We start from the raw sequence: 27555 nt of genomic DNA on the forward strand, positions 1-27555 counted from the left end.
CAAAAAAAAGTAGTGGCTCAGGGACGTGATTCAGCTTCAGCAAGGAGGGGAAATGGTGGGGAAGAAGTGTTACACTTACATTTTTACCCTTTTGTCTTCTATTAAATCCTGACCATCCAATTAAAGAATATTCCTAGATGCTAAAATCTAATGGTGATAGATCATGGTCCACCGGTGGGCACCATGAACAAGTATAATATTTTAATGATACTAATTTCTACATGAGTCAACATATAAAACGTGAAAAACTTCTTAAAATTACTTATTGCACAACCTTTTTTATTTCACTACATTCTCTAGGTGGACTAGTCTGCCAACCCACCAGTCCGTTAAAATATGGGTTGAGTTGAGACTTTGAACCCAAATGTTAAAAGGGGGCTAGCCCAACCCAACCCGCATTTTGGCGGGCCAATGATGGGTTAGATCCGGCCTGGCCCGCCAACCCATATTGCCACTCTTAGATATAGTATATAAAGATATACCAGAGATCTTTCCTACAATGACTTTTAACCACTTGATCGAAAGTTCGAAACCAGTTCGATTGGTAAAAGCCACACGTTTGTAACAAAAATCAACAGAATGTGAAAAATAAACACCTACAGCAGTTGGCATACTCTCTCCACGAGTCTTGTCGATAATCTTCCAGCATATCATGATTTCCTCTTAATTGACATGTATGATTCTAATACTCTTCATCTTATATCAAAAGCTCACCAAGTTGGTTAGAGATTAATTATGTGTATATTTTATCACCAAAATTACAAGTCCAAACCTAATTTTAAAGGTACCATACTGAATGGGATGGCTACTTCTAGTTTCTTAATTATAGTTACGTTAAACATAATTTGGATTCCCTTGTAGTTGCCCAGTTAGGCACATCTTTCATCTTGTTGAATTGATTATATATAGTTTTGTGCTCCAACTCTACCACCAATATTCTAGCTGCGCAACAATTCAATGTTGTTATGGAGTCCCAATCAACTCGATCATTTTTCAACTTCAATCTGGTTGCACAACCCTTCTTTACACGTTCTGGTGGTTAACTAATTGTAACCATTATCTTTTACATATTTTCCCTTAATTAACATTCAAAATTTACTTTTTTTTTTGACATAAAAAAAAGTTAAAAACTGATATTTAAATATTAATTTTTTTAATATACATCAAGCCAAAATAATCTGACAAATAACCCATTGATCGGATCAGTGATTTACTAACTTTGTACCTCGGCTAAGTCGATAATCGAGCTAAGTTTTAAAACATATATTTTTAGTGTTAAAAAGTAATTCCAGTGTTTTTTGGTCAACGGTTCATATTCATTCAACAAAAAAAGCCAAACGACACTTACAAATGATTATTCGTTGAATGAATGAGGAAATTTGGGTCATATGCCCCCAAAGACAGCTTACATGATAGTTCATAACAAATAGGTACGTGACTCCTTAGTACACTAAACAGAGTTATAGTCTAAGAGAGATTAAAAAAAACTATTTGCAAGAGACCCAATAGGAAACATGCCCAAAAGATTGAGCCGAAGAGAACCTGGGTTAGAAAAACCCTAGCCTGAATCTCCAAACCCTAGCCAACCACAGGGAAGGGACGACAGAGCAGTGTCTGAGGAGGAACGACAACGACTATCAGGAAAAGCTCCAAACACTTGATTTCCTGCAAACAAAAGCGAAAAACTAATCTTGAGATTTTAAATGCGCTTCTTCTCAACCTTGTCGGCTCTGCCGTATGCAATTTATGCAATTCCTGTCTTTATTACAATACATTTCCAAAGCATGTCAGCCAAGCCCAAAAATAACTAGGCCCAGCTATTTTAATTTCTTGGGCCACAACTGGGCTGGGCTTGAAATGCAATTACCATTATACCCTTCAAATGTCCATCTTGTTCATCGCCAACACTCTCTCTTCTGTCTCTCCCCTCTCTCTCTCTTTCTCTCTCTCTCTCTCTCACTGCTCTTGGGCTTCACTGCTTCAAATCTCTTGCAGTGCAACAAAGTGCTTCCTCAAAACTTCAACATTCTCACTCAATCCATTCCCTCTCTCTGAAGCTCTAGTTCACGTGCCATGGCTGCAAACGCCCATATCACCATGAAAGTGAGCTTATCGGTTAGTGCTATCACAGTATCATTCTCTTAATTTCTCATTTCCATTCCAAAATTCAAAGCTTTTTGTCTTTTCAGAAAATGGGGTGGCGTTTTTTTCTTCCCTTGTACCTTCTTCAGTTCACAATCCTACACAGTATTGTCACCATTCTGTTACAGTAACCACATTGAGAAATTTCGGTTTTTTTTTCCTCGTTTTCTTCTTGTTTCTATATTTTGATTTGCAATTTGGTATTCATTTGCAGCTCGGAAGCTGTTGGAAACTTGGAATCAACCCGCAATTCATTACATTTACTCATGTGACTATGGAATCAGATAATTATTAATTACATATGTATCAGGGAAATCAGAAATGGCACCCCATAAGAGTGTTGTTACTTGTTACTCGTTGTCATTGATATGAGCATGCCAATTCAGCATTTGAGACGGCCCGTAACTTCTGATTCTGTTTTGGTGAACCCGAATTCCAGAATTCTTGGCCTTATAGGTAACATTGCAGGCTCTGATTTGTGTTAGTAGCTCCCAGTGGCAGCTGATGTACTATGGTTATGTGGTTTTGGCAAGAACCAAAATGATGGTGTAGTGATGTCCCAATCCGTAAGTCATTTGTGGGCATTTATGATGGTTAAGGAACATTTAAGGTCATGTTATTGTCATAGTGAATGATTTTGGAGAACTGCAGCATGTGTACCTATGGGTTTTGTTCTCTCATGAATGTGAGGTTGAGGTTGAGGTTCTATATGCAGCTCAAGTTCCAGGGACCCCTCAGGATCATTTGCAAGTATTTAACATTGTAGCGAAAACAAATATGAATTCACACCAGATGATCAAGAAGGTGCAGATTTGTAAATCATTTAGGCCTGTCCAAGGTTTTAAATTGTGGTTTGTGGCCTTGTTGTAGGTTGATGTGGGCGAGTTGGAGCTGACGCTGTCCACTATCACTGCTTGGGGAAATTGCAGTAGCCACCACAACTGAGATGTTGTAGCCAGCTCTCCACATCATGTGATGCAGTCAGCAGTTTAAAACCTTGGATATGGCCTTGTAAGAATCTTGCCAGATAATTTAGTAGACTCTACATGTGGTTACTAAGTTTCTTGTGTTCGATATTCCATTTCATTTAGATTGTCTTTTGGAGGTGGATAACTCGAAACACAATAGGCATTGTCACTCAGACGCTGTGTATCATTGGTCAGTTGAAGGTAACGTATTCTGCTTTCAACTCTTCTCTTCTGGGGTTCTATCTCAATATGAGTATATGCAGTTGAACATCTTAGGCTCTAAGTTCATACTATGTGGTGGAACTCTTTATAATTGTGAATTAAATATTTTTACCGTTTCTCATATTTTAGGTGATAGTGTGCCGGTGAAGATGTTTGGCCGAACAGCTAATCTGGCAGATAACCAGATTATCAATTATCGTTGTGATCCTATTGAAAAGGGCTGGTTTTGATTGGAGTTGCCCCTGGTTCACCTGAGGTATGTAAATTCTTCGTGTTTCATATATGTGCAGCCATTGCTTTTGAGGTATTGGTTTGAGGTATTGGTAATTCCTCCTCCTATGAGCTCATTAATTGGCTTCAAATTTTGGCAATCTTATGGGTTAATTGTTCCAGTTTGTTAGGATGACATTAAAATCATCTCTTGACATGTAGCAAGTATTAACTATAAGTGCTAATTTTATTGATTAACATGTGTAAACTTATTTTGCAAATTATGGGATGATCTAACTAACCACCCTGTTCCTCTCTCACAACACAAGTTATGCACTCAAAAGGTCTTTCTGATGGGTATGTGATGATGCAAATTGGAAGTTCCTTTTTTTTGGACAAGCCAAATAGGAAGATCCTACCTGATCTTTTGCCAAAATGTATTATATGGCACTCAAGTTACAAAGTACTAATGCTATCTGGTTGTAATTTTATTAATCAACTTTATATTAATTGTCTACCTGGTAACCTTTTTTTAGGCCTACACACACACAATATTAGGATATATGATATATTAATATCAAATTATGATATCTACATATTTCTTATGAAATAAATTTACTTGACCATTTCTAAGTATTCATTTGATGGTTCCTGTCTATATTTTATTGATCTTTTATTTTGGTAATTCTTTCTCAACCTTGTATGTAGTTTTTATATTGCTTAATTATTTATATTTTTTCTCTTTTAATTACAAACAGTTTACTTCGTGTACTAACTACTAAAGTTGGGAATACCTTCTTTTTATTTCTTTTTCCGAGGAATTATTATCCTCCTTAAACTAGCTATTGTTCTTAATTAAATTATTTTCTTATGAAAGTAATTATCAACATATATTTTATAATTGAAGATTGCAATTGTTTTTATATTGGAAGCTATGAAGCATGAATATGTCTACTTCTTGAAGTATTGGAGTATCGGTCACGCATTTGATGTTGGCACCTGTATGATACGTGTTTGACACTTCTCATTAGGTGTCCAATTAAGGAGGCAGAGCTTATGACTGGAAATCAAAATTTTATGATGCTGAAAAGACAAAGAACTTTGGAATGGAGGCCAAAGTTCCAGATGCAGGGCCATTGATTAATGTATGTGATTGTTTTGGTTTTGTTCCTGATCTCACACATTAACTCTATACTAACCACATGCTTCGTTATATTGAAGGATATGTTCAAAAGGTTTAGTTTTTATGAGGCTTTGTATTCTTTTTTTGTGATTCTTGGTATATATTTCTATTCTAATATGGAATATGGATTCTAACATAATAGTTCTTGCTTATAGGTCAATCCAGGAAATGCTCCTCTAATTGTGGGGCAACTGTTAGATGATGATTTCCCTGAAGATTTCATTAAGGGTCTTATACTTTCAGTTCATTCTCTTCTTCTAGTTGACCTTTTGTTGAAGAATGTGAGAAGAGGTGTGCTATTTTTCAGTATGCCCTGCATCTCAGTATTACCTTTTTATCTATTCTCATTTTACGTTCTTTGTGCAGGAATCGTCTCTGCTTGTTACTCAGTTCCTGGAGCATCCTGTAAGTGAGGGAAGCCAAGATGTGCATGATCCCAAACATTTTCTGACAACCAACCCATACTATGATTCTTGAGTTGTTAAATATTGTGAGAAATGGGATCCTACACTTGCCGTTGTTGCTTACTAAAGGGGGCTATGTGATGATGAGCTTGTTAACATTACCAATAAAATTCCTTGTTCAAACTCCAAGGCAGGTATGTATACTGTTCTTCATAGGATGGTGTCATTGCATTTCATAATGCTAGTCTTGGACAGTCATGTTATTTCATGATGCTTGTGTCAGATATGTGTGGAACGGGTGGACGCTGACCTCTGGGAGAAAGTCCTAACTCCTGAGAATGAGTTCCGAAGGCAATTGATTGATCAAGTGGTGTCCACTGCTTTACCTGAAAGCAAGAGTCCAGATCAGATTTCAGCGGCAGTGAAAGCGTTCAGGACTGCTGATCTTCCCCATGAGTTGATTGAACTTCTTGAAAAGTTTGTGCTACAAAACTATGTTATAGCGGAAACTTTAAACTGCAAAATTTGCTGATCCTTACTGCAATGAAGGCAGATCCACCAAGAGTTATGGATTACATAAGTAGGCTGGACATTTCTTATGGTCCTGCTATTGGGGAGGTGGCAGTGGAAGAACTGCTATATGAAGAAGCTTTTTCCATTTTCAAGAAATTTAATTTGAATGTTCAGGCTGTTAATGTGCTTTTAGATAACCTTCGGACCATTGATTGAGCTGTGGAGTCTGGGATTCGAGTTGAAGAAGATGCGGTGTGGAGCCAGGTGGCTAAGGAACAACTAAGAGAAGGCTTAGTATGTGACACAATTGAGTCATTCTTCCGTGCAGATGATGCCACTCACTTCTCACTCACTTCTTAGAGGATTTAAGGGCTTCTGAAGATTCAGATGTGTACCATGACCAAGTAAGGTACCTTCTCATATTTAGGCAGAAGACCAAAGAGCCCAAAGTGGACAGTGAGCTCATTTATGCATATGCAAAGATTGATCGGCTTGGAGAAATTGATGAGTTTATTTTGATGCCAAATGTTGCTTATTTATCAAATGTTGTAGACCTCATATATGATGAGACTCTATGTATAAGGCTGCAAAAATTATATTTGCTTTTATTTCCAACTGCGCTAAGTTAGCAGTAACATTGGTGAGGCTTGGTGCTGCTAGGAAAGTAAACAGTTCAAAAACATGGAACAAAGTTTGTTTTGTCTGCGTTGCAGGGCCGGCCCAAGGGCCAAGCCACCCAAGCAAGGGTTTTAGGCTTCCAATTTTTTTTTTTTTACCAAGTAAAAAAGGCCTCGAAACTTTTTTTACTAAGTAAAAAAAGCCCCAAAATTTTTAATAAATAAATATTTCTTTAGGTAAAAAGACCTCACTTTTAAAGTTTGCTTTAGGCCTCATTTAGTGTTGGGCCGGCCCTGCTGCGTTGATGCTGAGGAATTTTGCTTAGCTCAGATTTGTGGTGTTAATATCATTATTCAGGTGTCAGTCGGCACTACTTTTGTAGAATAATTTAACATCTCTTGATAATCCAGTTCCTTCCTCCTCACTCCAATTCAGTATAAACCCTTATATTGCAAATTCTTTGCATGCTAGTTAATGAGATGTATGAAAATTGGGAAGTGTAGAAACAAGTGACAGATAAACTTTTGATGATTTTGTCATTTTCTGTTTTGACTACTAATCACTCTTTATTGTTGTGACTTGTGAAGGTGGATGATCTGGAAGAGGTTAGTGTGTATTGCCAGAAGAGAAGATGCTTCAATGAACTCATATCTCTGATGGAGAGTGAACTAGGACTGAGCGTGCTTATATGGCCATATGGGTATCTTTAATACTTTTTTGTATCATACTTCTCTTTAATTCTCTTACTGATATAGTTCTTCACCTAATTCCATAAAAGACTATTGATTTGTCTTCTGGTTGGCTTCATTACCTGAGTTGTTATCATTCTGGTAACACTGCTAGCTTTGCACGGGACATATCAACGGTCCATGACTGTTGGTGTCGCTTCTATAGCCTTCAATCTTATGCTTAAATGAAAATTCTCCTAACCATTTTGCCTAGATCGGTCAACGAAACTGCAAAAAAAAAATGCTTCAATAAGTTGGCTGGCTAAATTCTCCTATGTGATCGTGGGATACGATCGGTCAAACCATCAATCGATACTTACAAAATAAATAGCAAAGGCTTTTGTCGCTATGCCTTTAGCTCCGAGCCTTGGGGGGGGGGGGGGGGGGGGGGGCTACAGACAGTTATGGATTATAAGGTCGATCGAGTGCCCATGGACAAAATTGTAAGGCTTTTGTCGTCAAGACTTCTTGACTCCAACCTTTGGGGGGCGTGGACCGTAAGAGATTATTTGACCCACAAAGTTACGAACAACTTGCTAGAATTCTAGCCAGAAAGCACATGTTGATATAAGTTAGCCACTCGCTAGGGAGAACGAATATTCATCCCCTCTCACCACATTACTAAGTTTCCTTGATTGCCTCCCCCACATAATTGTAAATGCATGATCCTCTCCTCCACATAAATGTAATCACACAATTCTCCCTTCACATAAATGTAATCGCAAAATCTTCTTCCTACATTAATCATTAGCGGAGAGACCTAAATATTTAAAGGAGCCATCATACATTGTATATAATGTTGACTACAGAGTTCTTAGGGCAAATTGATGTTTGACTTTTTTCTCCTTCTTTGTTTCTTTATTACACTCTGAACTCATCAATTTGTGTTTTCCACATCCATTTGCCATATGCAAATGTTGGCACAAAGCAAAAAACATGGCAGCAGCAGCAGAAGCAGAAGCAGCTTGTCCTGCTTGACAACATGTATGTTGTTGCCCAATTGATATCAAGTTGAACAAAAAAAAACACCAAATCTCAAGTTCCATGCGATGTGCTGCTTATCTTCTTAAGTCTTATCCCACTTCTGTCGTGTGTGCCTCTCATATCAGCCGCAATTGAAATAGAACACTCACACTCGTTGTCTCTGTCTCTCCCACTTCAAAGTAGATACTCCATAGTCATAAAGTGCAATCTTCAATTTTTCATCTTCTAAGTGTATTGCCATTAGCCTAAATTTGTCCGACCAAGTATCCATGCAAAAAATAAAAATTCTCCTACCTATTTTGCCTAAATAGGTCAACGAAACTGCAAAAAAAATAGTTCAATAAGTCAACTAGGTCGAATTCTCCTTTGTGATTGTGGATACGATCGGCCAAACCATCAATCGATACTTACAAAAACAAATAGCACAGGCTTTTGTCGCTATGCCTTTAGCTCCAAGCCTTGGGGGCTACAAAATGTTATGGATTATAAGGTCGGTCGAGTACCAATGGACAAAATTGTAAGGCTTTTGTCGTCAAGACTTCTTGACTCCAAGCTTTGGGGGGTCGTGGACTGTAAGAGATTATTTGACCCACCTAGTATACGTTGATATAACTATAAGTTAGCCACTTGCAAGGGAGAACGAATATTCATCCCCTCTCACCTCATTATTAAGTTTCCTTGATTCCCTCTCCCCCAAATTATTGTAATTGCATGATCCTCCCCTCCACATAAATGTAATCACACGATTCTCCCTCCACGTGAATGTAATCGCACAATCTTCTTCCCACATTAATCATTATCTGAGAGGCCTAAATATATAAAGGAGCTATCATACATTGTATATAATGTTGACTACAGACTTCTCAGGGCAAATTGATGTTTGACTTTTTTCTTAGTCTTTTTTCATGAACACAAATTACACAATCAAACAAGGATTAGTGCACTCTTTTACTTCCCGTTCCAATTCTTTTATTAGTCATCTCATTTATTTTTCAACAAAATTCTAAATGTAATTATGGCTCGTTTGGAAGAGTTTATTGAAGCTTATCCTGTAGTATAAGTGTTATGCAAGTGTTTGGGAGAGCTTATGTAAACAGCTTATGACCGACCTGTAAGTTGATTTGAGCTTATTTTTATAAGCTACTTATATTATCTTTTGGATAAGCGCTTATATATGAATAAGGCCCCGTTTGGATAAACAGCTTAATTAAGCGCTTATGATCATAAGCGCTTATGACATAAGCGCTTATTCATAAGCTATTTTTAAAAATTTATTGAAATAAATTAAAAATAAGTTGTGTATAAGCATAAACTGTTTTTCATAAGCTATCCTGAGTAGCTTATGAAAATAAGCTGAAAATAGCTTACGGCAGACCATAAGCTGTTTGCATAAGCTTTTCCAAACACTGACATAAGAGATTATGCTGTCAGATAAGCTCAAATAAGCTCTTCCAAACTGGGCCTAAATATTTACACGATAAACGCTTATTACCATAAGCACTTAATTAATTATTAAACTTGTAAGTTGTAAGCATTTCAACTTTAATGCATGCTTGTTTTGACTCACTAGTTTATGAAAAAAAAAATAACCTTTGAGCCACATTCTATCTGTAATACTTTTTGTTTTAGAAAGAGCTTCTATCTCTAATATACATAAATGTAAGTTGTTTTTCTTAAAAACAATTAATCTAGACATACTTATAGTATGACGACAATGGTAACACTCAATCTCACTTTACACTTGCATGGTAATCAATCTTTACGTGTGTGTATCCTTTTGCTTCTATATAGATAAGTTTGCCACTTAAAGTGATAGAATGTCCACACACATCAATCCAAGTTTATCCAACATTATGTTTCATCCGACCTTTTATTTCTCCTTTTCTGTTTCTTTATTACACTCTGAACTCATCAATTTGTGTTTTCCACATCCATTTGCCATATGCAAATGTTGGCACAAAGCAAAAAACATGGCAACAACAGCAGAAGCAGCTTGTCCTGCTTTGACAACATGTGTGTTGTTACCCAATTGACATCAAGTTGAACAAAAAAAAACACCAAATCTCAAGTTCCATGTGATGTGCTGCTTATCTTCCTAAGTCTTATCCCACTTCTGTCGTGTGTGCCTCTCATATAAGCCGCAATCAAAACAGAACACTCACTCTCGTTGTCTCTGTCTCTCCCACTTCAAAGTAGATACTACAGTCATAAAGTGCAATCTTCAATTTTTCATTTCCATGTTGTGTGGCTCTTAATTGCTCTGTCCTTTAAAATATGATACACAAGGAATTGTCCTTTTGCAAAATTCCAGTATTACTAATATATACATGAAAGAAGATGATGTGTGTGTAGAATTTTAGAGTAAATAGTGTGATTTTGTAGAGACATTTCATTTAACCTTTGTTTGAAAATACCAAAAAAAATGTTCACTAAGTGTAAGTATATTAGACAGTTAAAAGTTACTGGACAGATTAAAACATCTAACAAGATGGTGTCCACTAGGATCAACATGCAGAATCATGATCATCTAATCTCAGTTCAAAATTCTATCTCTATTATGTGGTCAGTCCTTTACTACTTAGTACGAGCATCCGCGATTAGAGAATTATCACTGCCTCCGGTGGGCGATACCTTGAGCTAAAAAGAATCACTTTTTTTTTACCTTCCATATTATTATTGACACTAAAATGAAGAGGGCACCATGATGTGTGCATTTACTCTGCATCATTTCTCATTTCATGCGATCCACTCAGTTCTTATTCTACAATATTCCACCCAATTTATTGGCCCATACCTAAAGTTCCAATCCAACTCACAACCATCAAGCTATGAGATTTCAATAGAAAATATCGATTATTTTATTTACTCTTATCTTCCCTTGTGGCTCCAAATTGCAGTGCAAGAACCTTCTCAATAGCTTTTCATCTTTTCAATCTTAACCTTTCAAAACCCAGTAAGTATGGATTCTAAAGTTAGAATTAATAGTGGAGGAATTTATGTGAATATTTTCTAGAATTAGAATCCCATTTATGAATTGAATAAAAGTAAGCAATGCAATAATAATTAATCGAAAAGGGTAATTATATATTGAGAATAAATAACATGAATTGAAAATTTTACAATACAATCTGTAAATGGTGAACAGTATTATAATCCTGTTGAACTTTTCCTCATACCGACACCTCCAACAACTTCCACCTGTGATATTGTCTTTGCGGTGGTTGCGGTTGCACTGATCACACTCACGCCGCCACAACAACCACCGCTTCCACCCACCACCAAACTCCCACATTTCCCGATTTACCCTTTCACCACCGAATCCCCCTGAATCCGAATATTCCAAACTAGTCCCTACCTCAATTTCCTCTTCTACCCTCGTAACATTCCCTAATTCCCACCTTGCCCCTACACATTCACCTTCATCACACGCCGCCGTTACTTTTTCCATCGTTGCTTCCGCGTCGGACGCAACTTCCCTAACCACCACCCAACCCTCACTTTCCCAATTTACCCTCGAAACATTAGCCAATTTTCCAATTCTCTCCCTCACTGAATTCTCCTCTTCCTTACTCAATTCCACTTCTTCTTCATCTTCAAACTCGGTTTCTGACTCGGAGAATCGCGAGTCAACCCAGTCCATTACGCAACGCGGCGACGATTCCACCGGAAGCAAAAACGGATGCTGAAGCAGCTGATCGCAGCTCCACCGTCTGCTCCGATCTCTTCTCAAACACTTCTCCACGAAATCACGCCCGAGCTCCGACAAGCCGCCAGGGAACTCCGGTAACTCGTCGGAGAAACCGATTCGACTCAGCGTGTCAACGCCGCGATCCTCCCACGCCGGTTTCCCGGTGACCATCTCGATCACCGTGCAGCCAAGCGACCACACGTCAGACTCCGGCCCCTGATACTCCCGGCGAACAACCTCCGGCGCCATCCACAACGGACTCCCTCGAGAACAACACTCCCCGCCGGTAAACTCCACCGCCGCGCCGAAGTCAGCAAGCTTCGCCGCGCCGTCACCGGCGACGAGAACATTTCTCCCCTTCACGTCGCAGTGAACCACGCCGCGCGCGTGGACATCACGCAGCGCGCTCGTCAAGCACCAAGCGTATCGCCTAACTAACCGCTCGTCCACGTCACCATTCCCCGCCACGTCGGCCACAGTGCCACCTGGCAAATACTCCATATGAAGGTTGCGAAACGACGCCGTCTTCCCACGCTCGCACGTGTGATCCTCGCCGAGAAACGCCACCACGTGTGGTGAAGAACTCATATCACGGAGGATCCGAATCTCGTTCTCCAACGCCTCCACCTGACCCGGTTGACCTGTTGTCCGGTCAACTGACTTCACCGCGAAAACCCTTCCATCGCGGTTCGATACTGCTAAATACGCTGTACCAAACGCGCCCTGACCGATACACTTGCCTCTCACCCACGATGATTGCATAACAAGCATGTTGCTCTCTGTTTTTCAGTAGTTCCAACTTTTTTTCGAAGTGTGTAATTGACCTTTGAGTTTGGTTTTGTGCTCTATTTATACACACACGTAGTGCGTGTTTAGTTCTAACATTCGGTGTTTTGTTTTTTTTTGGAGATTCTTTATTGTTTTTTTGGTACAGCGTGGAATTTGGGAGAGTGTTGTGGATAATTAAGAAAAACGGTGGGTGACGTTGAGGTAAAGAGTTTTTGACGTAAAAAAATGGAGCACTAGTATGGGAATAAAGTACTTGATCCTGTTTTTTTCTTATGGGATTGAAGTTTTAATCCTTATCCACACACTTCTCTTCTCAATTTTAACATTCTTATGTCACTCACAAACAATAATTAGGTACCAGTACAAAGTATATTCTTCCTAACTAAGAATTAAGTGAATTTTTTTAGTTTATAGTGTAAAGTTTTGAAGGGGTGTTCGGTTTTTTATTATTTAAATCTTTGTCTTGTTGCGTTGGAATATTAATTTGAACATGTGGTTGGAGTGAGGAATGTGAGCTTTATGGTTGAGAGGTGGTGGGATGTTACTAGTTGGCTAAGGGAGCATATATAATACGGTGGTGGTGGTAGGAGAAGGGTAAATTGAAAGTGGGTGAGAAGAGTGACACTTGGTGAGAATCCATTGGTCCACGCAGTTTGAAGAAACTTCTGAAGATGTTTGAAGATGGCCATGATGCTTGTATGTGGCTAAGCCACAGATAGTGTAGTTAAACTACAAGTATGTGACGTGCACCAACATACTTCCACCAAGTTTTATATTATTTTTACATCAAATATCAATTTTTAACATGTTTTATTCTGATTTTCATTTCGTTGTTGTAATATTAGGAATTTTGTTTTGTTTGCATGTGATATTATTTGGACTGTGGTATGGTCCCCAAATCTAGGATCGTATCTAATAGAAGATGAGGGAAGACCGGAAGAGATTGTGGGAAACTATCTATCTTTTGTTGGACAATTTATGGTGACAATTTTGCACGCGGTTCTTTACTTCCCTCATTAAGTATGTGGCACCCTGTATTACCGTGTAAGAGCTTTCTTTTTGGGTTGTCAAGATAAGATTGTACCTTAATTTGATGTGCCCAATTCAACCTAAATTGTATAAACAGGAAAATCATTACCGATTACCAATTCAAATGGGTCAAATACTTCACCCTAAACAGCAAAATGCTGCATATCTAACTCCTACATTTTTTAATGTACTTCTTTTTAGTAAATTAGGATTCATGAATGCTCCTCCAGTCCTCCTACATGCATGGATATTGCATTTTTTAGTGTACTTTCTTTTGGTAAATTAGGATTCATGAATGTTCCTACGTGGATACTGATGTGTCAGTACGTGAATCACGACAGATCTAATTGATGCGGTCTAAGAAATATGAAAATTGTTCTTAACCCGTCATGAAGACTGATCAACCTAGTTAACAGTTTATTGACTGAATCCTCTGCTTTGGCGTTAAATGTAGTATGAAATACGTGATGATATGTGGATTGGGATGAGGGATCCTGGATTCATGGTCGTTTAATTGGGGTTCATTGCTGCTAGGTGGGCTTAATTTTGGCCGGATTCATATATTCGAGGCAATTTGGTCCTTTAGAGGCCCAATAGGTAATCTATCAAGAGAAGTGGTTGCCTCGTTGGCGACCTGAAGATCCTAATGACTTCTAAGGCGACCTGAAGATCCTAATGACTTCTAAACCTCAATGATTTCAATTCGCTTTAGCTGTTTTTGAACTATATATGTAAATTACGGTTAAATATATTTTTCTTTAGTTTGTTGCCCACGTCTTCTAATTCACGACACTTGTTAACCACGTGAAGAGAGAAAACACTTAAATAAGAGGAAATTTTAAAATTTAAATTAAAAGCATAACTCTGTCTAAAAAATTAGTTGTGAGATAAGAGCTGCCCTAACCTCTAAAAAACTGTTTTGGTTATATATCTATAGTCAATATGAACCTAGTGGAAGTCATTAAAGAAAACAATGTATCATTAGGATCTTGCATGGTGGAGGAATTTTATGAATTAGTACTATTTGTGCTTTTATTTTATGACACGAGTTTATGCTTTCGTGTATGCAAACGTAAATTCAGTGTGCTTAGAAGTTAGAACACATAATGATGCGCCATTTGTCAGCGTGTAAATGCATTGAATTGAATTTAATTGACCGAAACGGTCTTATTTTCTTTTTTTGTTAAATGGCCAAAGCGTTACGGAGAGGGAAAGCGAAACGAATGAAGCATAAACATGACTTTTGGCATGAAAATCTACTTAGAGATTCAATTTCAACGTTATATAATAATCGATTATACTGACCATTTCTTCAATTTCAAAACGTTTTAAAAGCAACAAGTAGGATATATCAAATTGGAGTTCTATAACCGTGCCATTTGGCTTTGTCTTGTGATCGTAATCGTTAGTGCCCCACCACCACCGTAATCGACACAACACGGTGGTGATGGTGGTGACAATTGTCTCTATGCATATGTGGCAAGAATTGCGAGCTATAAAGTGACGCGTAGGAATGCATGGTTTCTTAGTAAGTTCGATTTTGCATATCCTTTCACACTAAGGCACGATGGTTTCTTAGAAGGAAATATATAAAACTTACTCGGTGACCTACTTGGTTTGGATAAGGTGCAAGTTAATAGAGTTAAGCAACGTGCTTCATGACTTGACTTGCATATTGCCGCAAAGCCATGTATGAATATTTTTTTATTCATGTGAGTATGTGACGCGGTGTGTCGTGTCCACACCTTTTCCAAGCCATATTGACCACTACCTGGAGGAGGAGTTAACTTAAGAGTGTAGATGTCGGTAAAGAGCTAAGATTATTTACAACCTTAAGAAGAATTTATGTAATAATAACTTAAGTACGGATAGGTTTCTATAGATTAATAGGTGCCACATTTTTAAAAGACATTCGATTTTCACTACATTTGAGTTAGATTTGCGAAAATAATTTAACACACTAAAAAATTACAACATGACAGATTTTTCACAAAAAGTTAATTATTATTAATAAAATAAATAGGTTTATAGGTCCATGACTTTGTAAAAAGAATCAAATTGAGTCTTTGACTTTCAAATTCTTTAAAGAACACTTCTGAAACTTTTCTTCAATCAAAATAAGTTCAATTGTATATGTGTCATTAATTTTGACTAATCAATAGTCATGTGGCAAGCCTAGTCATATGAAGAATAATGATCACGTGGACTGTTAGCATCAGTTTTGGTCCCTCTAAAACATTTTAGTCACTTTAGTTTCGGTCGCTCCTCTTCCACATTCTTCATATTCTTCTTCCTCCTTCTTCCTCTTTCCGATTATAACTCAAATCAAGCAACCTTGTAATTCATCCCAAATCTGCTTGTCCTTGCTGCAATCCAGAGCAAAAAATTGGCTCCAAAATCTTTTTTCACATTTAATTTAAATCAAAATTAGCAACAACAAAAAAGTATATATCATCAATCCTAAACCCATTTTCAAAAAACCTAGATGATAAATTTAACCTAATGCCCTTTTTCCTGAACACTTGCCATCTCCCCAACAAAGAGCCGCAAAACATACACAAATGGAAGAAACCCAATAGAGAAAAAAATGATCGTGAGTGAGCGGAAATGAGATTAAGAGGAGGACAGCGAAATCCGCAACAACGCGGCGTGGAGGAGGCATTGAGGCCCTTGCCGTTGAAGACTACATCATGGTGCCTCGTGGTGGGAATCGTAGAATCCAACACGGTGATGGATCCAAGAGTTTCGAATGGTGACGACAAAGTGGCAATGGTCGTGGTTTTAGGTTCTCGATGATGAATGTAGATCAGCTTCCAACGAAGGTGGCTCGATTGTGGGGTTCAGGGATGGAGGACAAGTGGTCTTACAGTGGGGTTAGGCTGAGCTCAATGTTGGGAATTCAGTGATCGAAGGTTCAGTAATGGTGGAGTGTGGAGTTTAGGGTTCGGAACCCAAACATAACCCTTCATTGTTATTCGAGTTGAGGACAAACACTGTCACATGAACCTCTACTCATGTAATCTCTTTGTTTTATGGGTTTCTAAACTATTTCGAAGACCCCGACATGAAAAAAAAACACTCTTCAGCTTTAGTGAGTGAATTTTGCTTCTTGAAGAAAAATGTCACCTCGGTTTTTCGATATACTCTTTATTTCTCTTATCAAATTTGACTTCTAATTTTTGTATAGCTATAAAAAAAAAATCTTTTTAGTTAAGGATATAATTAGTAAAATATACTACCTCCGACCCTATTTATAAGAAGTAAAAAAAATTCACATAGTTTAAGAAATGTAGTTAAACTATATAAATGCATTTAATTTGTCTTGAATTAAAATAAACATCCAAAATTACCTTTTGTTATTAGTGTTGGGGAGTGGGAAAAGGAGAATAATTAGTGGGACACATTTTACAAGTTAGAATTAATAAATGCAACATTGAAAAATATTGTAATAATTAATATAGCTCAAACTTTCAATTGGTTCTTATAAATAGAACCAGAGATAGTAATTATTTGTCTCTTAAAATTTTAAAAGTAATAAATAAATAGGAAAATTTTTGTGACAAATAAACAAAGAAACACAGGGAAGTACATGTCATCCAATTAAATATATAATATTATAAAAAGAAAACACACACATAGCCTTGACACTAAACACACTTAGTAAATCATTTAAAAAAACACTTAGGAAATGAGTGGAGTTATGATTCATTTACACTTCTATCCTTTTTTTACTTTTATAAATCAAATTATTTATCACATCTTTACATTTTCTCTCATTTCTTCTTATCTCTCTCTTCGTTCACATATACACATCTAAAAAATAGGTGTGCATAAAAGACTATTCCAAAAAAGAGTTATAAATACTACAAGATGCGAGAAGTGTGGTTGAATTTTGTAAAATATACTTTTGTCGGATTTTTTACTTCAAGTAAATAAATGAGTTAAATTGTAGTAGCCCAACCAATAACGGGTCAGTAATAACAGGTTAACCTACTTTTTAAGCTGGTCAACGAAGTGCCAACTCTAACCCAACTCATGATGTTTATAAGTTTCTTCTTGGCCGCATTAGTTCATCAAAAATATAAAATAAGTTGACTCATCAAGATATTTATTTCTTTATATTTTCTCAATACAGACCTTGTTTGGCCCCATAGTTTTGGCTGAGGTTTGGTTCTATTTCTAAAACTGCTAACCAATTAATAATGCTAGCTAGAGGAACACATGCATCCCCCACTATCAATTAAATTGAAACTAAAGCTTGAACCTTTTTTTGTCTTTTCATTACGTCTTAAAAGGAATAGATAAAGCTATTGATTATGAATAGAGGGGAAAGACGTGGACTCCATTGTTTTCCTGTTGGATCAGAATTCAGAAGCCCCCCGATTTTATAATTTACTATTTACTAGTATTTTTTACCCGTGCAACGCACGAGGGGTTCTTTTTAATTTTGTATTGTGTTTTTTGTGATTTTTTTTTAAAATTATTTATTCGTATGAAAAATGAGTATAAACAATACTTTTTTTATTATAATTAGATTTTTGTTATCGAAGTGTTAATTTATGTTTTTTATTGTATATTTTTTGTCGTAGGTTTTTTATGAGTGTAATTTTTTGTGCCGTTTGTCCTTGTTTATATAGTTGATGCTTTTGATTTATTCTTTTGATATACCAATTTATTGTACTTTATAGATAGAAGTGATCTTTTTTTTAAAGATCTTATTTAATATTAAGTTTGTATTTTTAAGTTTCATAACTCATATGAAATAAATAATATTAAATTTATTTAAAATAATGTTGTAGTTTTTTTTTATATTAATGTTGTAGTTAATAGTATAAGTTCATATAGTGACATTGGTGAAGGAAGATCAAGAGGAAGGGTTAGGGAGTTTTTTTATCGAATGATCTTTAACTTTTATATATGGTTCTTTTATTAATATTAATTATTAGTTGATTAATATTTCCACAAATTTAAATTTAAACTAATAAAATGTGTCTTATGGAATTCATAACTAATATCATATTTGATATTAATTTTGACATATGACATTCCATAACTCATATAAATTAAATAATAATAAATTATTTTAAAATAGTTTTGAGCTTAATAATAGAAAGTTTTATACTAACATTGATTGAGGAAGTTCAAGGGGAATATCGAACGACTGAGATTAAAAGTCTGTTAATTACCGAACAGTTCTGAAAAATCACATATCAAATAATATGTATAATTACTTAAAAGTCCATAGGTAAGAAAAATATATATATGAAACATTGTTTATTGATAGACTATTTTACCCTTGAGCTTGCTAAACTTTATATTTTATATAGATATAGATATAGATAGACAGATAAATATAGATATACATATAGATATTAGATGGATAAATAGATATAGATATATATTTTAAATAGGTTAATTAATATTTATCTTTAAGACTTATTTTCGTAATATTTTAATCAATTTTTCTTTTTTAATTTTAAAATTACATGTTTATTTTAAAATTACATTTTTATTTTTTAACTTACAAAGAAAGTGAAGTACCAAGTTAAAAATGCATATTTTGTATCCTCTTAAGCTTTGTTCTCAAAGCTGTGATTAATACATTTTTTTCCTTTCTAAAAAATAAAAGGATAGTAATTTTATTTTATAACTTCTATATAATAGTAACCACATCTACATCTGATTGAGATTGTAAAAATGATAAAACTTTTGTCCCATGATTATAAATTTTGAAGTGTCATTTAAATTAAATCTTTAAGGTTTTTAATTTTCTAAGTTTTGTATAACTAAAACGATTTAATGTATAATATATAAAAAGTAATTTGATGTTTATATTTTATTTTTAAATATGTTAATTAATAGATATTTAACCAATATGAAGTTTTAAAACTTATTTTATTTTTATTTTAAATGTATATTCTTTATTTTCGGGTTAAATATGGTTTTTGTCTCTTAAAATAGTCAATTATTGAATTTGGTCCCCATTTGATTTTTTATTGATTTTAGTCCCTCTAAAATAGAGAATTATTAATTTTTGTTCTTTCATCCATTTTTTATACAAAAATGCATTCATGATATATAGGTCTAAAATCTATATGGATTTTTTTTTTCCGAAAGGAAATACTTTCATTCATTTAGAAGAAATAAGTTGAAAAACAATCATTTCTCAATTGGACAAAGAATGCCAAAAATTGACATAAAACATATGGATGACACCCAATTAAACAAAGAATCTTCACAATTGAACAAAGAAAGCAAAAATAAAAAAAAAGAAATGGATGCCACCTTACAATAAATACCTGTTAAAAATTATCCAATGATAATTCAGATGTTAAATGGTGATATGAATGAATAATTGAGCCGCTAGAAACCAATTTGTCAGGTGTGGACAACACCTTGAGGATGTTTACAAAAGCTTCTCTTAGCCATATGCTGAATTCTTCAAGAAAAATTAAGAGGAAATGAATATATCCGCACTAATGCATTATAGAGTGGATCTGCAACAAAAATTGACTTAAGATAAAAAGATACAATTTAAGGAAAAGAAAGACTCAAAATTTGATCACTCAATACACACCTCTAAAAATGAAATTGATAAACATGAGTTTCCCTTATTTTATAGGCTCGAAACATTAAAAATATCAAGGTTTCAACCAAATTCAAGTCGTTGTTCATGAAATCCTGACATCTTACATCCTTACAAAAATCTAAAGAAAAAAATAAAGAACAAAACAGAACATGAACATTAAGTGGAAACCCCTTTGATGTTTTGTGCAGGGATTTACAAAACTTGAAATCTAAAACATAAGCTAGTTGAGTTCTGATATGCAGTCATTGCTGGAAGCCCTGTATACTTTAAACAACTCTACAACTCAAAATGTGGATGAGGTTGAAAAGATGCAGACAAATCAAACAGATGAAGAGTATTTATACATGGAAATAAACCATGAAGAATGTGAAAAGTTTCAACAATTCTCTTCCTCAATCCAATTATTGAATATTTTTCATTTTAGAATAAATTGAAATTATGAAGAGGAGTTTTGGAAATTGAAAAGTCATAAAATCATTAAATTAGAAAAGTTGTAACAATTAAAATAGTAAAAAATCAATACATTGTTAACTCATAAAGTGTTCTCAAGGCATAGAAGAAACTGACGGAAGATGAAATGTTGCAATGGAATGGACGGCTATGATTGCATCTTTAGAAATTAATGTGTATTTTTACTTAAATACCCATGTAAACAATTAGATTATAGTGTAATAACTATTGAATGACAAAGTTGCCCTCAAGATTGCAAAAACTCTCCCTTTATATATAGTATAGATAGATAGATAGATAGATAGATATAGATAGATAGATAGATAGATAGATAGATAGATAGATAGATAGATAGATAGATAGATAGATAACATTTATTGATTTCCATAAAAAACAAAAGAAAATAAATAAATCTTGTTGGGTGTTATTTGAGTTTGAGATAGCAAACAGACATGGGATATGGATTTGTTGCAAATTGCAATGGTGCGGAAGTTGTCTTGGAAGAGCAAGACAAGAGAGAAGTCATTAATGGTTTATGACATGCGCAAGTAGTGCTAATGCACTCACAATCATTTTTAACGCGCAGCATGCAAACACTACAACCCTCTCTGTTTTATGTCTGTTTAGAATTCTTAGAAATTAAAATTTCCCCTATGAAGCTTTAGAATTTTTACAATAGTAATGTTTTTCCTAGCTTTGTGTATTTTGCTCCCAATGCCATTTAGCTTTGAGAGGCTACTGGGAGCAGCTTCCACTATTACTAGTCAGGTATCACAACACGTTCATTCAAACTATGTTGAGATTCTTTATGATCGGCCAGTGGAAGGTCCAACCTCTTGATCCCACCAACAATGTCTTTTTTTATGGTTTCTCTCCATTTTTTGTTGCAGTGGCGGTTGGTCAAGGTACAGTGGGCGAGGGTCGCTTTAAACACAAGTTTGGACATGTCCATCTAGCTAGGGTGATTATTGGACGAATAGCTTTGCGAGTCCATGCCATGACGTGGAGAGGGGATAGTCTTGTCTTTCCCACACACGAGAGCAATTGATTGGACAAGTCTGGTCAAATCACTAGGAAAGTGTTGATTGAAGGGAGACGACAAACTTCTAGTGGGTGAACGTGACTGCGTTAGGACTTCATTGCGTGCAACGCCCTAGGGGGAACCTGCAATGACACTCCAACGCCAAGTCAGGGGAAGGAGTTGGTAGGAAGGTAAAAATTGAGTTGAATACCTTGTATGTTTAAAGGTCTTGCCTTATATATGAATCAAGTGTCTAGGAGTTTCGGTGTTGTAATGAGTGGCTGGTAAGGCCATCGTAGACATAACTTGGATCCCCTGTCCACACCCTTTTTTATCACACGATGGGGATCTAGACTTAAGACTAATGTTGAGACCTTGTGCTCCACACCAAACCTTGGTGGATGTTGTGGTCACTTGATGTGACGAGGTGATGGGAGATGTTGCCCTGGGCACCTTATCTGCTAGATGGGGAGCGCTAGAATGTCGTCGGTTCTATAGTCGGAAGATAGAGGTTTGCAGGTAACCAGGTTGGCGTTAATGAATTACGAGTCGGATCACTTCGATCCTTCAGATGGTCGACGTCATTGGTCTACTTTATGTATTATGAGACTCAGTGTCGTTTGTTGGTTGAAGAGCCTAGTATGGTGGGTCGTGTTTCCCGACTTGAAGTGTCCTATAAATGGAGTACAAACTGATTTTGAATTTCCCATACTAAACCTCTCCAACAGTTTTTTTCAATATACTTTTGTTGTGATATTCGAACTTTACCATTCTTTCTGTCATGGATGATCATGCCAAAGGCTACCCTAATTATTCATTGCAAAGAACTTATTCAGCTCATTGTTAAGATACTCAATCTCTTTTATGTTCTAACCAACAATCAACATGCCCATCCACGAACAACAAGGAATAATACATTCGTCATTAAAAACTACTTCACAAACACAAAATAATTAGAAGAAGTTTTTTATACCCATGATCCACCATGGAAGAATCAAATTTCTTATACCATTTCTTACAACACTTCACTCCCTTTGCAACCACTAATGTCCCTTTGATTCATTTCAATTTACCATCACCAAATGCATTGTGGTAAGTGGAAACCATCTTCATCAAGTGCATGTACTGAAATAAGTTGAGGCACATGTCAGAATGTGTTTGACGTTCTTCAAGTGCAACTTGCATCTGACACCAGTTTCTAACTAGATATCTCCAATTCTATTCTAGCAACCTTGTTTATCCCTTAATTTTTCATCTTCACTTTCCCAAAATCTTCAAAGTGCAATGTGAAATGAGGCAGCAGAGTTAACAACTCATTCATAATTCTTGAAACCACGCAGGATTAACCGAAAAATATAGTCAGTGAAAGCCCAGAGCGTTATAGCCCAGTTAAAAAATCATCCACCAATGAAATTGATAGGTATATAAAAATTCATTTTGTAACCACCCGGGATTAACCAAAAAATACAATCTTTACCAATAAGAAAGATAAACCCCAAGTCAAATATACCAAAATTATCTGCTGAATAACAAGAACAACATACTAAAAAATGGGTCAAAACATAGCACTTTTGCAGTAGCACTCATATGCGGTGGACACAAAAAGTTGTTCCTCTTAATTTCTGTCAACGCCTCTCTCTTTACTTATGCATGTACGAGAATCAATTCTCTTAGTCCTACTATACATGATGCATTTGGGAATAAGGGTCTCATTCTCTTTTCATTCACTTAATGGGCTATAGCCCACTATTTCCTTCTTTTTAGTAATTGTCAGCCTAGGCCCACTGATTAGTGACCCACCCGGCCGTTTGGAGTAAATGATATGAGATGACATGTTTTTTTAATTTTAAAATAAATAGAATCTTATAATTAGATAATTTTTTCCCATAAAAAATTATATTTTTTAAAAATAAAAAGAAATGAAAATTCAGCATAAAACTAATAACATAATTATTAAATAATTCTTTTTTAAAGACATAATTCTTCTTATTTAAAAATTAAAAATATGGTCTCACTCACAAAGTCTAAGTTATGTTTTTGGGAAGGCTGGCCTGGAAGAACATATAATAGAGCTAGGCATTTGGTTCATGTATCTTCCAATTCCAGGTCCGTATAGTATGAGTCGTGCAAGCCAGGTAACTGCCCTTACCCTGTTGATTTGTATTGTAATAATTTCTAAATTGCTTCATGCTTGGAGAACTAGACTTTTTAAAAAATTTAAGTTCCTCTCTTCGCTTCTCCTGATATCATGAACATGGTTCATTGAATTGTATATTTCATATATAGATCTTAGATGTTCCTTTTTTTTTATGAGCAGATTGCTTCAATTTTTAATAAACGGCAAAAGGGGATGCAACAGATTAATTGCTTCAATTTATATATAACATATGATATATGCATTAATAGAGGCCGGGTTTTTAGACAATACTACTTCACCCAATCTTGTTATGAATGTAATTAGGTTTTATTCCAACCCATGGCTTTGAAATTACGGTTGAACAAATCATCTTAACATATATTATATAGTACCTCATTATTAATCATCAACTAAACCCCATATCATAAACCCTAAACATGAAGAAAGATGTTTCCCATAAGCATAATAGCTAGTCATAATCAACTCAAATACGCTCAAATAAGTAATCAAAGCTCATTCATCATCATCAAATTAGTATTTATAAGAATTATGGCGTCCTAACTACCGCTTATAACAGTGTCAAATTCACGTCGGTTGTTAAACTATCAATGTCGATCTTTTATGCAAGTAAATCGTTGGCTTTAATTTATTTTGATGCTACAGTAGTATCGACCACATAAACTGACGTCAAAACATTAGTTTTAAGTCATTTAACGTGAATACCAATAATAATTTTAATGTAGGTACGTAGGTACGCTTTTTCCTCATTAGTATCAACTAAATGAACGTTTTTCTTCTTGTAATTACACTTAACTACCATCAAAATACACACTAATAAGTTTTTTCTATATCTGAGTTCTCTACACAAACGTCAAGAATTTTTTAAAAAAAAATACCCAAAAAAAAGTCTCTTCCTTCTAAAAGAGGAAAAATATGTCAGAATGGTTTGACAAACACAAGAAAAAAAAAAGAAAAAAAAAAGACAATCAAAAAGCAAAGCAAACATGCAAGTTTCAATTTATTATAACGTGCATATATAATATTCATTGAGCGATGACCAATTCTCATCAAGTTCATACGAGAATCGACAGACAGGTATAGATGTTTGTCGTATGGTACGTGGTGCATGTACTGCATTACAAATGCTGGTTGGTGATTCGATCTTATTGGGTTTGGTTGCATTGCATGTATCAAGTATATATGTTCTCTTCTCTTCTCAAATCTTGTGGCAAATCCTCTAATTTGCTGTGTCGTACGTACACATGCAGCAGTATAACAAACACTACTTGGTACCTTCTACGAAGGATCCTCCTGAGCATGAGAACGTGTCATGCGCGTCCTAGTTTCACTTTCAATGATACTTCCAACCGACATGAATCCCAAGTCAACCTCAAGTATAAACCCACAACAACTATATATAATTCACATTTTTATTATTTTTATCCTTGTACACTGAACTCGTGCATGTATGATTTTATAGGTAGCAATAATAATCGCAGAAAATAAAGATGAAATTCAATCATTGTCCGATTAATTTAATTATTATATACAGAGATCAGTTGCTGGGTGTGTGATTGGAAGAAGATGAGGAAGGAGAGGAGTTTTCTGGGTTAAATGGTTAATTAATGTAATCAATCTAATTAAACAATATTTAATTATATTTTATTAATAAAAAATGAAATGAGGCTTTTGGTTTTAGTTTTTCAGTTTCTCACATCATCATTTTGTAACGGATGACGACAAAGACTTACCCTCCATATTATTTTTAAAATAAGGGTGTATTCTTAATAAAAAAAATTAGAGGAGCCTTAACCAAAAGAGCTTGATTTTACAGGGACCAAAAACATATTTAAGGCTAAAATATATTGACATTGTTAATATATATTTGTTAACGAGTTACAAGTCCAGGCGGATTCGGGATGCAACATCGGATTTGAAAAGGTCAAATAGACACACAACCAAGGACCACCACCATCTGATGACGTCTTTGGTTATGAATTATATGGGTCTCAAACAGACTAGACGGATTGGGGCGGATAAGGGTCAAGATGGAATACAACTAAAGAGTGTTAGAATAATAATATAAAATTATTTATGTGGCATTTACCCAATAGCTTAAACTTTGGGGATAATTGGTTATTTGACAATGTATTAGAGCCTTTAATTATGACCAAGCGGTCTAGAGTATGATCTTTGCCGCCCCCAATTCTTTTAATAAATAGTTGAATTTAAGCACAAGAAGAAAATCATTTATTTTGTTGAAGCTTAAAGGACTCTTGCGTGAGTGGGACTATTGCAACAAGGAGAAGAGGGGAGAAGTGGTGGTGGCGGCGGCTCATGGGGTCTGTTGCTAGGGCACAAAGAGAGGAGAATTGGTGGTTGTTGCGACGCTTAGGGTGCATGGTGGAGGAGAAGTGACAGCTAGGGTTTGTAATGAGAGGCTGGAGGCTAAGGTAAGTGGAATAGTGAGAGTATTTATAACTATGGTTGTTGGACTTACAATTTTATTTTAAAAGATTTGGTTCGATTGGTTCCATCGGACTGAAGTCCTAACAGAAATCTGGTTTTCTTCACCCATCAAACCCGTATTACATCCTGACCGGTCCGATTTCACAAAAAATGGGCTCCGTTTTTTCAAATATAGTTCAGTCCAGTTCAGACTGGACAACCCTACTTCCTATCAGTATTAAGAATTATTATTCCAAATCTTGAGAGATTTTTATCGGCAGCGTGAAGACGTCGATAAATTTTGATGTTACTAATAGTCAAGCCATCAGTAACATGCTCTCTTTTAAAAAAAAAGTGTATTACTGACGATCAGGTAATCATTACTTGGGTGGGAAGTAGTTAATTCGTGGGTACTGACACATTACCAACAAATACGATTGTCAATAACTTAACTGTCTTTTCAAATATGAGCATTAGTTATTGATGGTGCAAACCTTTTGTAAGGCATCAGTATATTCAAATTATTCATGACCTCAGACGTCGGTAACCTCCCAATGGTCACATTGATGTGAACATTGGGTTGCCGGCAATTTGACCATCAATAATTTATTTTTTAATAGTTACTAACGACTTTGCGGACAATCAAGGTCGTCGATAACCTTTCAACGGCGACAACAATAAAATTTCCCGTTGGTTGTTGATAATTCAAAAAAATTCCCGATTAACAATGACTTTACTGACAATCAAGGTCGTTGATAACCTATAAATAGGCATCCGGAAAAAAAATTATCCACGTCGCTTTCTTAATCTTTTTCTAAGGTTTAGAAAATTCACACCCAAATTTACCAAGTTATCCTTCTCCACTTATAACTTGAAACGGAAGAAGTATTTTTTCCTGTTTTATTCTACTCTTCTTATTATAGCACTAACTACATCAAGATGTAATTTCAAAAAGAAAAAACTACATCAAGATGTTCTGTTTAATCTTATTCGTCTAACCTGTCTATAAAACACAAGACATAAAAAGAATCCAAAACTCTATAAACTTGCGTAAATAGTGTTGCTTAATTAAAAATGTGGATCTAAGACTAGCAACTCCCTCATTTTTCATAAGGTGGATCATTTATTAATTAAGGAGTAGATATAATATTCTGTCTTTTATTATTCAGTGGTCGGCAGCAAGGAACAAAGTCAGTGCTCGTCATGGCCCGGAATTATAAAATGGTCAGCTTCCACCATTGTTTGCTTCTTATAAATTAATAATGCAACGTTCACATTAGTTTTCTCCACAAGAAATTCATGTTAAATAAATATGCATGGACCTTGTGGTGCCTATCTCTCTCACCTAAAGCAATAAACAAAAACTCAATTCCAACTATTCTTTGACCCTAAAGAAAAAATCAACTATTCTAGTGCCACACTAGTTTCATGC

The 27555-nt window shown here is 35.5% G+C and overlaps 1 protein-coding gene and 1 long non-coding RNA gene across 7 annotated transcripts; one reads left to right on the top strand and one right to left on the bottom strand.

The window, feature by feature from the left end:
* The first annotated feature begins 1906 nt into the window (after positions 1-1906).
* Positions 1907-7053, top strand: LOC130733967 (uncharacterized). 6 transcript variants are annotated; one of them, XR_009017703.1, is made up of 9 exons: positions 1909-2115; positions 2357-2708; positions 3013-3153; positions 3234-3311; positions 3462-3588; positions 4574-4687; positions 4881-5016; positions 5092-5323; positions 5413-6279. It is a non-coding gene; the product is annotated as an uncharacterized LOC130733967 (long non-coding RNA). The 6 variants fall into 6 exon arrangements; XR_009017700.1 differs by adding an exon at positions 6848-7053 and having other exon boundaries at positions 1911-2115; positions 2357-3153; positions 5413-6051; XR_009017702.1 differs by having other exon boundaries at positions 1907-2115; positions 2357-3153; positions 4475-4687.
* Positions 7054-10892: 3839 nt separating this feature from the next.
* On the bottom strand, positions 10893-12489 carry LOC130733968 (mitogen-activated protein kinase kinase kinase 17-like). Its single transcript, XM_057586259.1, has one exon. It carries the CDS (start codon positions 12429-12431, stop codon positions 10908-10910), a length of 1524 nt encoding a protein of 507 aa, XP_057442242.1. The 5' UTR covers positions 12432-12489; the 3' UTR covers positions 10893-10907.
* Positions 12490-27555: the final 15066 nt, after the last annotated feature.

Source organism: Lotus japonicus, chromosome 1 (assembly GCF_012489685.1).
Source record: "Lotus japonicus ecotype B-129 chromosome 1, LjGifu_v1.2".
NCBI classification, from domain to species: domain Eukaryota; kingdom Viridiplantae; phylum Streptophyta; class Magnoliopsida; order Fabales; family Fabaceae; genus Lotus; species Lotus japonicus.

What these genes read in the sequence shown, in the direction of transcription:
- LOC130733968 (XM_057586259.1), bottom strand. Translation starts at nt 12,431, where the DNA reads ATGCTTGTTATGCAATCATCGTGGGTGAGAGGCAAGTGTATCGGTCAG.